The sequence below is a fragment of the Vespula vulgaris genome, chromosome 22, assembly GCF_905475345.1.
Source record: "Vespula vulgaris chromosome 22, iyVesVulg1.1, whole genome shotgun sequence".
NCBI lineage: Eukaryota > Metazoa > Arthropoda > Insecta > Hymenoptera > Vespidae > Vespula > Vespula vulgaris.
Window position 1 is genome coordinate 853,862 of NC_066607.1, and position 17,432 is coordinate 871,293.

Genomic DNA, 17,432 nt, shown 5'->3' on the forward strand with positions numbered 1-17,432 from the left:
TAATTAAACTTACATTTAGTATATATTAGAAAACCACGTAAACAATAAGTTACGAGATAGTATTATCCATGAAAAAAGAATCTTATTTTTCTTATTTCCTGATTACGAAATCATAACCTTATCTTTATTAAAATTTTATTTAATAAATCGATAATCATTTAAAATATTTTCCGTATCATTATCTTTTACATAGATACACAATCGAATATAAAATTCATTCATGATAATCCAATATTAATGTCACATTATAATTAATCCTTAATAATAGTATAATCATTTATTTCTGTCAATTTTAACTATATTGTGTCTTATTTCCAATTACTCTCTTACAATTTCTTCATTTTATCATGATTATTCTGAGTAATGATATATTTGTATTAAAATTATTATCAATATTTATTTATTAATTAATTAAATATATATATCCATATTAATAGATATACTTATTATAAGATAAATTTATCCATCTCTTTCTATTATATTATGCTCTTTCTCTAGTTAAACGACATACTATGGAACGAAGCATAAACGCGAAACAGCGTTATATCTCCCTTGAATCTCCTCTTTCCCTCTCTCTCTCTCTCTCTTTGAGCACCAACGCGATCCCAGTTTTGCCGCGGGTCCCTGGGAAATAGTGCACCTGTCATCCTTCCTCCCCTGGACGAATAGACGACGATGAAGCAGCTCTTTCTCTCTCTCTTTCTATCTCATTCTCTCTCTCTTTCCCTCTCTCTCTCTCTCTCTCACTCACTCTCACTCTTTCCACCACCCTAACTACCCCCTCCTATTCTTTTCCTTCTTTCTACCCATTCTCTTCAATTCTCTCTTTCCTTTCAGCCATTCTACATTCACTTCCGCTTCCCCTTCGAGCTTTTCCCACCATTTTGTCTCCAACATAAGTTTCTTCGTCCGCCATCGCGTTCTACGCTTTTCTCCTCCCTACCCCCGAGAACTACCTTAATCCTCCTTTCTCTCCTTTCTCTCATCTCTCTCTCTCTCTCTCTCTCCATTTCTCCCTCTTTGTCTCTCTCTTTCTCTCTCTCTCTCTCTCTCTCTCCCTCTTTAATAATTTACGATTTATTTTCATAAACTTTCGTCGTCATTACTTTTTTCTTTCTTTTTTCTCTCTTTTTCTTTTTTTTCTTTAATTTTAAAACAAATTGTCAAAGTCCGGTTGGGAACGAAAAGACGTCGATGCGATATAATAACTGAGTTTCTCTATTTCGTAACAGCTCGCTTCAATTTTTTCCGGTGTTTATTAAAAAAATTTGGAATATCATGTTTATTTATACCTTAGGCAATAGATATGTACGATGTAATAAAAAAATGATATAGCGTACTAATACTCGCTGCTATCGACGTAATATAAATTTTTTGATTTCTCTTTTTTCTAAGAGAATTTACTGACCGTAAATGCTATTTCTTAGGGAAAATCGATACGCCCGGAAAAGAGGGTTAACACTTCGTTATTCTAATAATACCACTACAATCGTAGATCAATAGAAATGCCGGAACCGAAATAATTTGAGTTTGAAGTTTCTTGATTATTTTCTCACTTCTTCACTGATCGTTTCTCGAGGGAGAGCGAGAAAGGCTGACTTCCTCTTTTCCTTCTTTTTCTTCCTCTTTTTCTTCTTCTTCTTCCTTTTTCTCTTCTTCTTCTTCTCCTTGACGTCGTCGTCGTCGTCGTCATCGTCGTCGTCGTCGTCGTCGTCGTTAGACACGCGTACGTTAATCTCGCAGAAAGAAATATTTGTTTAAGTAAGACCCCTTTTCTCTCTCTCTCTCTCTCTCCCTCTCTCTTTCTCTTTCTCTCTCTCTTTCTCTTTCTCCCTTCTCGGATCTCGTTTAGAATTAATGATTGCACGGTACCGCTAATACGACCACGGACGATTATGGGACTTCGAAGGGAGAACAACATACCGACTAACGTCTACTATTCAGCCGTCGAAAGAAAAATTACTATTGGAACGACTCAGGTAATTGATCCCTACCTATTGACACCAAAAGTAACCTTTTTTCTTAAGACCACGCCTATATTTGAAATTTCTTTTCGAATACCATATAAATATGACATATTTATATCCATATTTTTTTGTAATTAAAATAGGTATATAATTATCACTTTAAAATAGAAACCATTTGTTCGATCGTAGATATATCTATATACCACATAAATATTAGCACATAATTTTGTAATTAAATAGGTATGTAATTATAGTTTTAAAATAGAGTTCATTTGTTCGATCGTCGATATATATTTATAAGTTTTCTATTTACGTAAATTTGTAAAATTTTTTTACTTATTTTTCTATTAAAACTAATCTTTCAAATATAGAAAAAATTCGTTTTAGTCATCTATTTTATTCGATATCATTAAATAAAAAGAAAGTACTAAAAAATTTACGTGACATATAAATAGATTCCGGCTACCGTATACCTGTCTACCCTGATTTTAGCTTATAGGATTATAACTGTACTTATATAAAACATTATAACTGAAAACGTATAACCGCACTTATCGATCATATTGTTCACATTACTAATAATCTTAAATAATTAGAAATATTGTTAGTTCAAAACATAGTTATCTATTATCTGCGAATATTGATTTATTGATATTTCTAATAACAAGATAAATATATCTTATCTCAAAGAGAAAATAATAGTTTTCTAGTTTTATTATCGTCGGACAAAAATATAAATTGTCCGAAATACTGTAAATATTCCACTAATATAGATATAATACTCAAAATATACCTAGAATATCCGACGGGTCAGGTAATAGATCATTTCTAATAGGTATATATTAGACATTTATTTGTGTATTCAACTGTAATGACCAGATAAAATTTTATTAGAAACAGAGACAAGAATTATTCTTTCTTTATACTTTGTCATATTTCCTTAGTATAATATTTATCTCAACTAATATAAAAGAACGACAATATATATGGATTTAAACCTGAATTTTGATTAATTGTAAGCGAACAATTATATGTTGATATCTAATAATAATGTGTTATATTTAGAAAGATGAACGAAAATGGGAAGATAAAAGGTAACGTAAAATATAAAAGGTAAAAGACGATAATCGATAGATAAAACATCAACTCAAAAGATAGAACGGCTGACCGAAGGACTTTAGAAAAGGGGCTTTTCGTCTCCCGATCGACATAGAACTTTGTGTCTTTCGAAGTAACGGATTGACGGGAGCCGGAACGCTTTCAATCCCGTATTATCCGAAGCACGTGTTTCGGCAGATGCGCTTAAATCCTGCCGCGAGCGAAAACCACCGCAATTGTCGAAGCCCTGCGAAATCTTTTGAAGCGTGGAACCACAGGAACAAACTACTTCTCGAACATGACCCAATGAGTAAGTACAATTATTCTTGCGAGTTCATCTATATATAATTGAAATGTGTGTGTATACATATATATGTATATGATATACATATATGTGTATATATATATATATACTTATATACATATATATGTATGTATATGTATAGGTACATGTATGTATATATACATACATATACATGTGTATATATATAAACTTATATATACTTATATGTCATGACCTGCATATATAGAATACAAAAGTGAGTCAGTCTACGATTACTATGCAACGCGTTAGATAATTTAAGAGAACCGAAGTAAACAAAAATATCATAATTATACTAATCTTAAAGGTATGCGAATGCAAGCCGCATATCAAATAAACTCTTTTTGTTTACTTTAGCTTTCTCATCCCGGTAAACTTAGTACATAGTCCCGAGTTCTGTGCGTTCGCTGTTCCACTAAATCTAGGATAAATTTCGCGAAAGACTCACGTAAGGACGTTTCGAAGAAACTTGGAAGAGGTGCATCGAACACTCTGGATGTCATAATGCGCGAACGTATTTACGATTACGCTTATATCACGGCGAGTGAATCAATAAATACCCAGACTGACGCGATACAGCAGCGCAGGATACATACGCATATACTTACCTTTCACGAATCCACCCACAAAATACTTGCCGTCGAGATGGAGTAACATTTTGCAGATTGTAGCCGCTTGCTGGCTGCCGGTCGACGTATCAAATGGGTCAGCATGAAAAGCGTTATGTTACGCGCTCTGGCCTTCCTTCAATGTCTCGAAAAACGATAAATTCGACGATGAGACTCTGCGAATGAGAGTGTTACCACACGAAAATAATTCACCGTCGTTTGTCACTTTGACGTTCTCCATGTTCAATTCTCAACGTTTTCGAACAACGAAAACTTTCGAGTTTTAGTTTCGAAATTTCATCGATTCTCGAAATTAAATCGTTTTTTGTGATCCTTTAATCTCCATTAACCGATTCATTTTTACGATAAGAAATGTACAAATATAATAATTCGATAAGTAATAAATAAACTAAAAGCGAACATCGTTAGATACACACGATACAACGAAAATGATTATAGGTATAACGAAAGAGGAATGATTTACGTGAATAAATTTTATTCCGTAACGTTCGTTTTCACGTAAAATCACAACTCTTCCATATGTACCAATTTAATGCTTTTGCAATGGAATAGTAACAAAAAAAGAAGAGAAAAACGAATGATCACATTTACACCCTCTTTGCACAATCGTTATTTAAATTTTCATGTTAAAGGTTAAACTCTTCTTTTCACCAATTCATAGATTAAATTAAATAGAAAATGAAGTGTCGCCATTTTTCCGTTTGACCTTATTATAGCTAACTCGAGAAATAATCGACGTAGATATTATTATTTCTGCTCTATGTCGAACAAGAACTTGAACAATTTTTTTCTTTTTTTCTTCTTCTTTTTTCTTTTTTTTTTTCAATCGATTCGTAACGGAAACGTTAGTCTCCTGGAGCGACGCCATTAAACGATCGAGAATTATATTGTTTTCTCAGCCGTTTACGTAGATTCAACGGCAACACCTTGCTCGGGCGAGTATTTTTGCAAGAAAATATCGGGGCGCGACGTATGTATGCGAATTGTATCAAAATATTGCTTTTCAAAATACACTTTCGTAAGTCGTTTAACAAATGCATCGTGTGTTTTCAACGATGACGCTTTTACATTTGAATTAACCGACACCAAAACATTGCATTTTATAGCGAATTTTGTGCACACGATCATATTGTATCTATAGGCAGGATAGATTTTGAAGATTCGGCGCGTTTTAAAAGACGAAAAAAAAACATAAGTATATTATATAATATTTATATATATATATATCTATATATATTTATATGTATGTATGTGTATGTATGTATGTGTGTATATGTGTGTACGTGTTTATATGTGATTTGCGCATTTATTTCGTGAAATTTCGCATTTGCACGAAGCACCCTACGTTAATCATAGCGATAATAATACCTAATGATAATAATCTTAATGATAATTCAGCAGCAATAATAATCTGTACCTTATAATAGCGCAGCAGCATCATAATAATGATAATAATATTAACGACAGTAGGAGAGTCACAATGACAATAGTAAATACGCTTCTTATATAATCGTCTATTTATACATATATGTATATATCTATCTATATATATACATACACATATATATATATATATATATATATATATATATATATATATAGAATATCGTCTATACAATAACTATATCCATTTCGTATATCCCTTTTTATAATACACACGCACATAGATATCTATCGACGACATTATCGCGAACCTAATGTTACTTATTTAAATTGTATATTCACATAATTCATTTTCATCAATAAATATATTATCTCAGCTCTCGACGTAACATTCGGTCTCTTACGCTCGCGATCGACCGCATCGAAGCATAGAGAACAAGTGTTACGAATAAATGCACGTAAAATAAGGTACAACCTTATTCGATTGAAGAATATAGAGTTGCTTCGACAATTTTCAAACTTTTTACAATTTTGTTAACCTTCTCCTAACGTCCTTCCAACCCTCTTCATCCCTCTCCTCCGCTCTCGTTAATCCTTTTTCTCTTTTATATATTCAGAGAATCTAATACAACGTCTCGTTTAAGTCAAAGAAAAACGTTCGAACGTAATCCTCGACTTTTTAATTTTTATACGCATTAACTGTGACTTTCTTGTTTCATTCTCTCTCTCTCTCTCTCTCTCTCTCTCTCTCTCTCTCTCTCCTCCTTCTTCTCTTGATAATATATTTTAAACGATTCTTACAAGGAAATGATGTTTTTTTTTTAAAACGTGTATTTGAAACTGTATTAACTCTAAATGTATTAGACGCATTTCTAATCATTCCTCTATATTGTGTAGATTTTGTTTTAAGAGCACGAAAGTCGCTAACTATTCATTCAAACGAACGATCGAACGTCTTTAACGTCTTAAACGATCGATGATATTTTTCCCAACGTTTTTACTTTTCTTTTTTTCTTTTTTTTTCCTTTTCGAGAAACGTTAGAGACGATCGAAATGATTTTTATTTGTGAGTGAAAACACTTCGCGTTTATCATTTTGTACAACGTTTATATGTAATTCATGTATGTATATGTAAGTATATATAATACATTTACAAATAAATACGAGATCATGATAGATTACGTCGATAGAACAGTCTATTGTCTCAATGCAAAAGACTATATCGGTTAAGACGTTAAAAAGTCGCGCATATGCGCGCACCGACTTCACAAAGAGGAACAAAGGTGAGCTTATGCGTTATTTTAAAAAGTGACGATTAAATTTGATTACTATTATCGATTGAGCAAACACCATAGAAGTTAGATTATTGCTCGACGAAGGAACGGTCAAAGCGATTCGCGTAATAACATTTTTCTCCAAGTAAAGGCATCGACATCGACATCAGAATATTCATAAATACCGGAATTAATAATAATAATAATAATAATAATAATAATAATAATAATAATAATAATAATAATAATGGAAAAGAAAAGTATTTCAGAGTATGATTAATTGTTTCAAAAATGGCAATAATCAATAAAAAATGTGTATCAATACATATATATATATATATATATATATATATATATGTATGTATGTATGTATGTATGTATGTATGTATGTATGTATGTATGTATGTATGTATGTATATGTATATGTATATTATAACATTTTTAATGCTGTAAATACTAAAATCTTTTTCTTTCTTTTTTTTCAAATCTGTTTCAATTCTTTCAGATAATTAGAAAATCTATTTCTTGAAATTTTGTATAAATCTGTCATTTTGTCATTATTAATTCTCGCATCTATATATTAGTTATTAACGATACGTTAATGGCGGCTCGATACCGATACCTTTAACTCGAAATCGAATAGAATTATTTCCGAAGATTAGAAAGATTCAATGCGATGACATTGATCCGTCCTCGGCTGAAGCTTTTTTCGGAAGTAAGCAGACAAACGGCAAACAGAGCCACGCCAATATTTTTCGTCCGTCGCATGCGAATTTTTACCGAAACGTTTGCACAGTTGCTTGAAAATCCTTAGCATTGAACTTGCTTGTGAAAAAAACAAGACGTCTTTTCGACGAAACAATTGTCCTAGGTCAGCGACAGCGTGCCTACCGAATGACGAATGTTTGCTCAGGTGAGTTCCAAATTTATGAGCGCCGTTTTTATTTCACTAAATCTTCCTCTTTCTCTCTCTCTCTTTCTCTCTCTCTCTCTCTCTCTCTCTCTCTCTCTCTCTCTCTCTCTCTCCCTCTCTCTTTCTCTTTCTCTTTCTCTTTCTCTTTCTCTTTCTCTCTATCTATCTGTCTGTCTATCTTTTCACAACTTTTCGTTTGTGTAACAAGATCGTGAAGAATGAGACACTGTGCTCTTCGTGTAATTATCGTCCGTAGACTTTAAAAATCAGGATAACATATCCCATCGATGCTTTCCATTAACAGAAAGCAAATTAGCTAAAATTAATTTAGCATACGCCAAATTAACTTAGAAACATTTTCGACGAAAACACGGAAGAATATCTTGACAGATGAACCGCAAATCGGATAGTAGATATCGATGTATCTATTTATTTACTTATTATATATCTACTTTGAAATCAACGATATTGTACGAAGTGTAACAACAATTCAAGGACAACGATTATTACGAATGAGTCAAAGCTTGGATGTAGGAATCGTTCAAGTAAAAAAACAAAAGCAAAAAAAAATAAAAGAAAAAAAGAGAAGGAAGAAGAAGAAAAAAAATAAGGAAGGAAGCATAATCGATACGTAAGAGAGTTTTCTTATTTGATTAATTCGCAGACCACCTGTTCGTTGATAAAAACGTAGGTATTATTATATTAATGAAATTCGGTGACTATTTCTCAATTTCTTTTTTTCTTTTCTCTCGAAAAGAGAGAGAGATTCCTCGTTATAAAGGACAACGCGAAAATATTGAATATCGTAACAAGACGGAATATATATCATTTTACCCGACTTTTTTTCACGACGATAATTTAGATCCCATCTTCAGTTCCAATCTTTGGCGAGCTCCTCCGTCATTGGTATCCACTCTTGCTTGACATAAACCAGACCGGGATCATACTCGTTCTGATGTTCTTCAAGGCCTCGCTGATGGGGCCTTGAATTTCGGTATTCTCAGTATTTCTGCAGCGTTATCGGTAAATTGCCACTGCTATTAACGGCGTTGCAGTCTTGATAATATCTATGGTAAAGCGGCGGAGAAGGTGCTGCACCCGTCGAAAGAGGAGTCGATGGGCTAGATCTAAAAAGTAGAAAAGATTGAACGTTTTTTAATTAAATTACATCCCTTGGTATATGGATTAAAAGATAAATAATATTGTTTCTCAAAAATTTCAAGAAACATGTTAATAGTTAACAATTTTGTAAAATAATAAACATTCTTTCGAATACCTCATCGCGAATTGATAAAGGGAAAATTTCATAAATAAACTTTATTGCACTACAAATAGCCTTTAACATTTTAGCTTTCTAAAATATGTCATACTCGCTTTTATAGAAAAGCGTAGGTAGATATATTTAAATATTATTTACGTAGTGCGTTAAAGTGCACTGTAATAACAGCATATACCAAAGTAACTACTCGATATTTAAAACGTCCATCTACGTGTGTATCATAATATTACAAAATTATGCGTGTTGTATAGATTTTACGATTTTATTTAGGTACATACATTTAAGATCTCCTTAGATACAATCAGTATCTTAAAATTCTGATATCACAAATCATGGAAGATCGATTATCTGTCGATGATTGATACTAATTATTTAAAATTTGATTTGCAGTAGGTACGAACGTAAGATAATTTTAGATGAAAAAAGAGACAACGGAATGTTAGAAGAGTCAACGACCGTCGTACCGTAGAAGAAAGTAGATGCGATCAGTAACCATTCGGAATTGAAATATACCTGTAAAGTTGACAGCTCGGCGACTGAGTGTCCTGATAAATGGGTGCAGCGTCGGGACTAGCAGCTTCTTGATACCACTGCGTGTGTGCGGCTGCGGCCGCAGCAGCGGCTGCTGCAGCCGCGGCAGCAGCGTTTCCATGATTTCTCGAGTTGTAATCAGCATGATCCATGATATAGCCAGGCGTAGGCGCGCAATAGGGCGCGTACATGCCGGTACCGGGTGGCGACGAGTTTCCTCTCGCTACGGCGCTACCGTGAGGGGCGTATCCGGTGGATGCCATCATGGCGGCAACCGCAGCGGTCGTGCTGGTCGTCGTTGTGCACGCCGATGAGTGGGCGTGCGAGTGCGAATGCGAGTGCGGGTGAGAGTGCGAATGGGCACCGTGAGGATGTTGAAGGGCGTGAGCGTGAGCATGCGGATGTTGACCGGTGGTTTGATCACTCCGATTATTCATCAAAGCGTTGTCTCGGTTCGTCATCAGAGCATCAACGCTAAAAGCACCAGGATCGAGGCCCACCATTGAGACGTCTTGAATCGTTGTCTCCTGATGAACCTGATGATGACCCTGATGTACTTGGTTCCCAAGAGCCGTCTGAATCACGCTTTGACCTCCGCTAACTGCTGTGTGCGATGGTACGCTTGCCACTACCACGCCTGTTACCGTTGTCTTCGTCTCTTGTTGAATCGGGCTATGAAGCAGACCATATTTGCTCTGCACGGCCATGCAGTGATCGTTCACCGGTTCTCTCTTTGGTTTGCACAGCCCAGTCGTAGTCGTACTTGCCGTTGTCGTCACAGTACCACCCTCCATGACACCCGCAACACCACCGATAACACTACCAACACCACCGGCACTAGCACCACCACCACCACCACCACCTCCACTACCGCCGTTACCACCGCCGCCAACCTTTTTTACCGTCGTCGCTTCTATCGACGGCGCGAGGTTTACAATAGCACCGCTGTTTGACTTCACGTCATCTTGCTGTTGCTGCTGCTGTTGTCCTCGTTTCTCCGTCAAAAGACCCTGCCTCTTTAACGCCTCCTCCTTCTCTTTCAAAGCGTCCTTCTTTTTAAATCTCCTACGACGTCTTAGGTAGGAACCGTTGTCGAACATATTGTAACTGTCCGGATCGAGGGACCAATAACTACCCTTGCCAGGTTTCTTATCGTCTCGCGGCACCTTTACGAAACACTCGTTCAAGCTAAGATTATGCCTGATCGAATTCTGCCAGCCTTGTTTGTTCTCGCGGTAATACGGGAAACGTTCCATTATAAACTGATAGATCCCGTTTAGAGTGATCTTCTTGTCTGGTGCATTTTGAATCGCCATAGCGATTAAAGCTATGTAAGAATAAGGTGGCTTCACCATGTCCTTACCAGGATGGTGTATGTGTTGCTGCGTTATCCCGGAGACAGGATAACCAGCGGCCGTCGCATATCCACCGTAACGATATTGCTCGTAGTAGCCCGGGGCAGCGCCCACACCCACACCCACGCCTGGATAGGATGCCGTGCCCATACCCACAGGTACGGCGCTCGCGTGACGATAGTAAGCATTTTGTTCCCCGAACAGCGTGTGCATCCTGATTGACCGATCTTTATCTTTCTCTCTCTCTCTTGACCTTCAACACCTTTTCTTCTACGGACACTCACGCACACATATACACCGTTCTTATTTCCGTTTCTTCGATCGAAGAGACGCTTTTCTTATTGAAGTATCGTTACGATCATTCCTATAAGTATATCTCGGTCGCTTCCAGCTACTCGACAAACTCGCTCGAAGAAAATATTTCCTCGTCGATGGAAATATTTAACGTTCCTTCTCTCCGCCCAGGTTCTCTCTCCGTCCAAAGACTTAAGACTCTTTTCTTCAAAAATCCTTCGATCCTAAGATTTACAAAGTAAAGTCTTTGTGATGTGCGATGACATAGATTTCCTGTCTTATGCCTCTATTTGAACAAGTGAGGAATAGAGAGAGAGAGAGAGAAAGAGAGAGAGAGAAACAAAAAGAGAGAGGAAGAAAAAGAGAGAGAGAGAGAGGAAGAGAAAGAAAAAGAGAGAGAGAGAGAGAGAGAGAGAGAAAGGAAGAGAGAGAGAGAGAGAGAGAGATAGCAAAAGGTAACAGTAAAGGCACGCGCGGAAAGTTGCGTGGACGACGTGAGAAAGCCGGTGTGGTGGTCGATGTCGTCCGTAAAGCCGCGCGCGTTGCACCCGCAACGATCGTATTATGATACACAACAGGCCGGAGTTTACCCAACCCCGAGTAAAAACACACTGGGGCCTCGCGAGCGAGCCGAGCAGACCGAGAGCGTTCTACGATGAACGCGAGGACGTATGCGCGCGGGCAGCGCGATGCGGACCCCTCTCTGTCGCGTAGAAAAATCGTTCTTGGAGCGCGGCCGCGTTAAAGAGCTCCGGTAATGCGTCGAGTCGAGCGATGGTGGGGTAGCACGTGCTTGGATTGGTGGTCGTTGTACGAGGCCGGACCATACTTGAGCGTGTCGGCCAATCGTGTAAGGTCTTCTCTCGTGCGCCCTGCCACCACGCTGTTCGACTAGAAGATTTCTCTCTTACTTACCTTGGCCATGCCCATTTCGTCGCACGCACTCACTGTTGTTCTATATACATATCTCTCGCGGCGAAGTGAAAAGAACCGCAGAGAGAGGATAATGTGTACCAGCCGATAGAATGCCATATCGTACCTCGTGTGCTACCGTCCCTTTTTGGAACAATAAGATAGAAAGAAAGAGGGGAGAGAGATAGGGAGAGAGAAAGAGAGAGAGAGAGAGAGAGAAAGAAAGAGAGAGGTAAAGAAAAAGAGAGTGAGAGAGAGAGTAAGGGAATCTGGCAGCACTCATAGGACGCGAATTTTTACGATGGGTCGCTACCATAGGCCCCTCACGGCCGTCCGATACTTTTTGAGTCTTGTGAAGAATCTACGAGCGACGGATTACGTACGCGTACACTTACCTATCTACCTACTAATGCGAGCTTTTGTTCTTTCATTTCCTTTCCTCTTATTCTATTTCTTTAACTTTCTTCCTTATTGTTCTCTTCTTTTTCTTTTTCATCTTCTTCTTCTCTTTCTATTTCATCCTCTTCGTCTTCTTTTAATTCTTCTGCTTATCAACTCGCTAAGTCCTTATCTCTTGTAATCGTCCTCGTCGATCTCATTTCGGAGTGTCCCGTGTGCAACGTTCTATCCTGCGAAGAATAAATAAGCAGGTCGTAGATCTTTTTCGTTTATTCGTACACAGTTCGTATTTTTGATAAAGTGTCCGTACATCGAAGTCGATCGTGTCCAGTGACAATTTATCATCAAATCTGACGACGAATCGTTGACGACGATTAGATTGATATACTTATTTACTTGAGTATTTACTTACTTATTTTACTTAAGTTGTTAATGTTCAATCGTGCAAATTCATTTGTGAATAGATACCTAACAGGTATACGGAAAAAGAATCGTGAACGAGTTCAACTGTGCCGTCTACAATATATCTTCCAAGTGAAAATAGGTAGTACATGTAATTTATTTTTTTTCTTTTTCTTCTTCTTCTTCTTTTTTTCTGCGGACAATTACTTACGACGGTCTACCGAACTTTCTCTTTTTGCATTATTCGACGTAACGATGTCCTTATGTATCGATCATTCATTTCCCTCTATACTTACCTACCTACTTACTTTCAAGTGTTTTATGTCTTTATGTACCTGGACCATTTTTTACCTTGGTTTTCAATAAATATCTTGAGAAGCAGTAAATTGACTTTTGTTTGGCAAACCGTTCGGAAACGCGTTAAATCGCTTGATTTATGTGACAGCTCGGAGCTAATGCTCAGCTGGCGTTATCGTTTCTTATCGTTGAACTACGACTCATCGACGGCAGGTTTAGAAATGAATGACTTATATCTAGTAACATTTAATGAGTACTGTAAAATATAAACGACCAATGAAGTAGTTGCTGTTGAAATAAAAATAGAACTGTCACATTTAGATAAATAGAGTTTTAAAATCTAGTGAGAAGAAAGAATTGACAATGATTCTTAAATATACCAATTAAAATGAAATAGTCAAGCATAGAAATACGTAAGATACAATAGATCCTACTTACCTATATAGTTATGTAACAAGTAAGTATTTAGGTACCTGTATGAATATTATTTAATATCAAGTAGCTAAATATACATATATATAAGATTTGATTTAGCACAGCTATACTCGATCTTTTTCTTTCTCAGATCACACTTATATATGTTTGCAACATAATACACTATACCGTCATAATATATCTAATAATACAAAAAATAATACTCAAAAGCTAAATGTAGCCAAGCAGAGATTAATTTAACGTGACTTTTGATGTTGAGACAAACTTTTAACTATTTTAAACAAATCAAATTTATAATTGCTACATGCTACTCTCAATATATCATCAAGATAAGAATCGTTAAGCCGACTTTCTATATACCTATCTATATTCTTCGCATATTTTATTTTCAAATATAATTATTCAAAAAGATGCGTTAATGCGAACAAGTAGCGTATAGGTAACGTAAACGATAGGTGTGCAGATCTTTGTACAGTTTTATATTTTTCAGATATTAATTTCCAAAAAATGAATATTTTGGTCCACAGATTGAGTATGATTGATCCAATATATCAATCATATCACTATAAATAAAATTATTTATCAATAGGTATCGATCTTTACCATATATCTATCTACCATTTTAGAAATAAAATATCGTAATGTTCTTTCTTCAACATAGTTATTAGGAATTTCAATTTCTATAACAGAAACAGAAAAAATTGAAGAAGGTGATAGAAGGCGAACCGGAAGAGAACCGTTTTCTCGCCGCGAGTAGTATAGATAGGTAGGTAATCCGTAGACGAAGGAACTCGAGAAAGCTCCCTCGGGAAAGCAGAGTAGGAGAGTAGCGGAGTTATTGGAAGAAGAGGGACCGAACGAGACGAGAGATTCAATTTGGCGTCTGTTTTTCTAAGGGTTCGACTCCTGCCTTGCGAAAACACTCGATGGGACACCTCGTCTCCGTCTTGAAGAGTCTCCTGCTCCTTCGCGAATCCTACGAAGCACTATCCGGGTTCCTGGAACGAGTTCGATCGTCCCTTCGTTCCACTTTTCCATTTCTACCCTCTCCTCTGTAAGATGGTAGAAATAGTTACATATATATGTACATATATATATACACATACATGTGTGTGTGTATATATATGTTACTATAGTATTTCGCATATTACCAATTCTCTTAAACAAAGGAATATTAGAGAACGTATGACATCATTAATGAAATTAAAAAAATGGGATATACAGGATGAGAATCAATGTTTAAAAAGTTTCTTTTAACAAAATTACGATATGAAAATTATCGATTGATTATCTAATTAATAAAGTATTACTATTACTTATCCATAGAGATTACAGAAATATGGCTTTTAATTAGCGAGGTTTATAATATCTATATAGCAAAATGTATCCATATGGAAGTTAACCTAAAATGCTTACTCTTCTTTTATACTTTTGATTGTTATTCATTTAATATTAAATAATAAATACTAAACATGTTTGGATACTATGTGCTGGATAAAGAAGAAAGATTTAATTTAAAATTGAAAGCACGTGGAATATATAAAGGTTATTTATATTATTTGAAGCACACCAAACTGTATAACATAACTGTAAACTTTGCCTCTTACATATGTCGCTAATGACCTACATACAAGCAAGCGGTTGATGAGACATTAAATGATAGAATTAAAAAGAAAAAGAAAAAGATCAAATTTATCAAACATCTGGACAAAAAATGAGCGAGGTCGTGATTAAAATAAAAAGATTAATGTCGTAGGATTAAGAAACGAGGGACAAAAAAATTATGAAAAAAAAACTGTTTATGTCGAAATTTTTGTTTGCTTCCCAAGATACTTTATGGCAAAGAAAGGATAATAGGTCTTCAAGATTCTGCCCTTTGGATCTTTCTTCTCCGTTTCTACCCTATTTCGTAGCCGCCGGCTGATAGAAGTTACCCGCCTACAAAATGCCTTCGAAGACGTTCCTTCCGAAGACGAAACTTTAATTGTCTTTTGCTTGCATTCTATGCCAAACTCGTTGTCTCCCCGAAGCTATCGTTCGTACGGTAACGAAATATAATACCTCTTTTCTTCTTACGTACTAAACTTTCTAGCATTTCTTTTCTTTTTTGCTTTTCCCTTCGAATGACTTTGTTCAAAAAAAAAAAAAAGAATAATAATAATAAAAACAAATGTCAAAAGTAAAATATAATGCTAATAATCATTCGCAGGTAAACAAGTATTTAGATAGATGAAATAAATGGATAGTTATTTATGTATTATATTTTGTTCTCAAAAGTTCTTTTCCGACGTTCCTAGAGTTATATTACAGGTCTAAATCATAAGTATTTAAAAGAAATATAGGAGAAAAGTAAAAGTTTTCTAAAGAATCAATAAATCCCATGTTATGGCTTAACCGTAAATAATTTCTATTTAGTTATTTACTGAGATATAGAATTATCGAGAATCCCTCATTGATCTTTTTCCTTTACTTCAGAATGTAACCGGATTTACTTAAGCGACGTTAAGTTTAATAAGCTACGCCTTGACGAAGTAAGGTTCGCCCATAATCGGGATTAGCATCGATTCGATGAGGGCGTACACAATGCGATTTGCATATTTTCTGTAGCCGCAAGCAACTATCTCGATTTAAAGTAGCAACGGGATATCGCATAATCATGAAAATTTGACTGCGTTGATTTCGTCGTTAGAGTTACGTTGTATACGCATTGTATACCTATCTCTACCTATCTCTTCTCCTACCCCTGCCCTCCTAAAAGGTTTTTCCCTCCGAGTGTTTACGGGATTTCGAAAGCAGGCAAAATAAACTTTTTCTCCTCCTTGACCTATCTTACGTAGCCATCTTATGTTAGCGATCGGAGTCATCTGCGGATACGAAGAAGACTCTTTTTTCGTCCAAAAACAATAAACCAGGCTGGTTTTCGATGAGACCGCTAACTCGCGGCCATCTCGTACCGATCTTCTTCTTCCAAAGACATACCGCCATTACGTCACATTTTGTCGAATCGTTAACCAAAGCAAAACCTCTGACGCAAGTATCCCGCGTATAACTTATAGTAGAATATCTTAATTATAATTATCCGAATTAATTAGCTCGTATTGGCAATAATAATTGACAGGATTGATATAGAAAACTGGAATTAGAATAGTTTATTACATAATAATCTAGTTAAGTGTATTCCATTTATTTTTGGTTTTTGAATTACCTACAATTTTTCTCATCTGTCGATTAACATAAGTTTTTTTAACGTCAATTAAAGATACACTCGAATATCTCTTCAATGTTATATGAATCGACTAAATATCTACGTGGTATCACCTTTAAGAAATTTGATCTTCATCGATTTCCAACGATGATTATCCAATTACAAAAATATTTCGTAATGATTGCGAGTATTTTGTCACGTGGTTTCATAAATATCTATCAAAATATTTATATTTAAAAGCAAACAAAACTTATATCGCCATTCGAATCAAATTCGAGCGTTCTAATATAAAAGACGCGAGTTACGAAGTTAAAATAATAAATATATTTTACTTTATGTAATTGGAGAAATAAGTGTACTACGTAAAATTGACACGCGAAGTAACAAAATCTGTGGTAAATCCTTCGATCGGATTAACCGAAGGAGGAAGACTCGCGTCCGGCGGCTTCATCTCCGTATGTTTCTTGTCTAGTCCTCCTCACGAGTCCTAGAACGATGTTTACATAGCGATGAAATTTAATTCTTGAGACCTCCGAACTACTCGTGTAAACCAATACTCGAGAAGACGTAGGGCATAGAACGCAAGCATCGCCGGAATAATATTCACCGCAAAAAAAAAGGTGTAACGTTTGGTGATGCCGCGTCAAGATGTCGTTTCCGTTGTACAAGTCAAGTAAGGAATCGAGCGACAAGCGTTTCTTATTCCAATGACGTGCGGAACTGTATTATTTTCTCAT

The 17,432-nt window shown here is 35.9% G+C and overlaps 1 protein-coding gene across 1 annotated transcript; it reads right to left on the reverse strand.

Annotated features, from left to right (window-relative positions):
* Positions 1-7,000: 7,000 nt before the first annotated feature.
* LOC127071515 (forkhead box protein biniou) lies at positions 7,001-11,743 on the reverse strand. The gene is made up of 2 exons (XM_051010858.1): positions 9,379-11,743; positions 7,001-8,713 (listed from the first exon to the last, which is right to left on the reverse strand). Exons 1-2 carry the CDS (start codon positions 10,962-10,964, stop codon positions 8,587-8,589), a joined length of 1,713 nt encoding a protein of 570 aa, XP_050866815.1. The 5' UTR covers positions 10,965-11,743; the 3' UTR covers positions 7,001-8,586.
* Between the last annotated feature and the right edge of the window lie 5,689 nt (positions 11,744-17,432).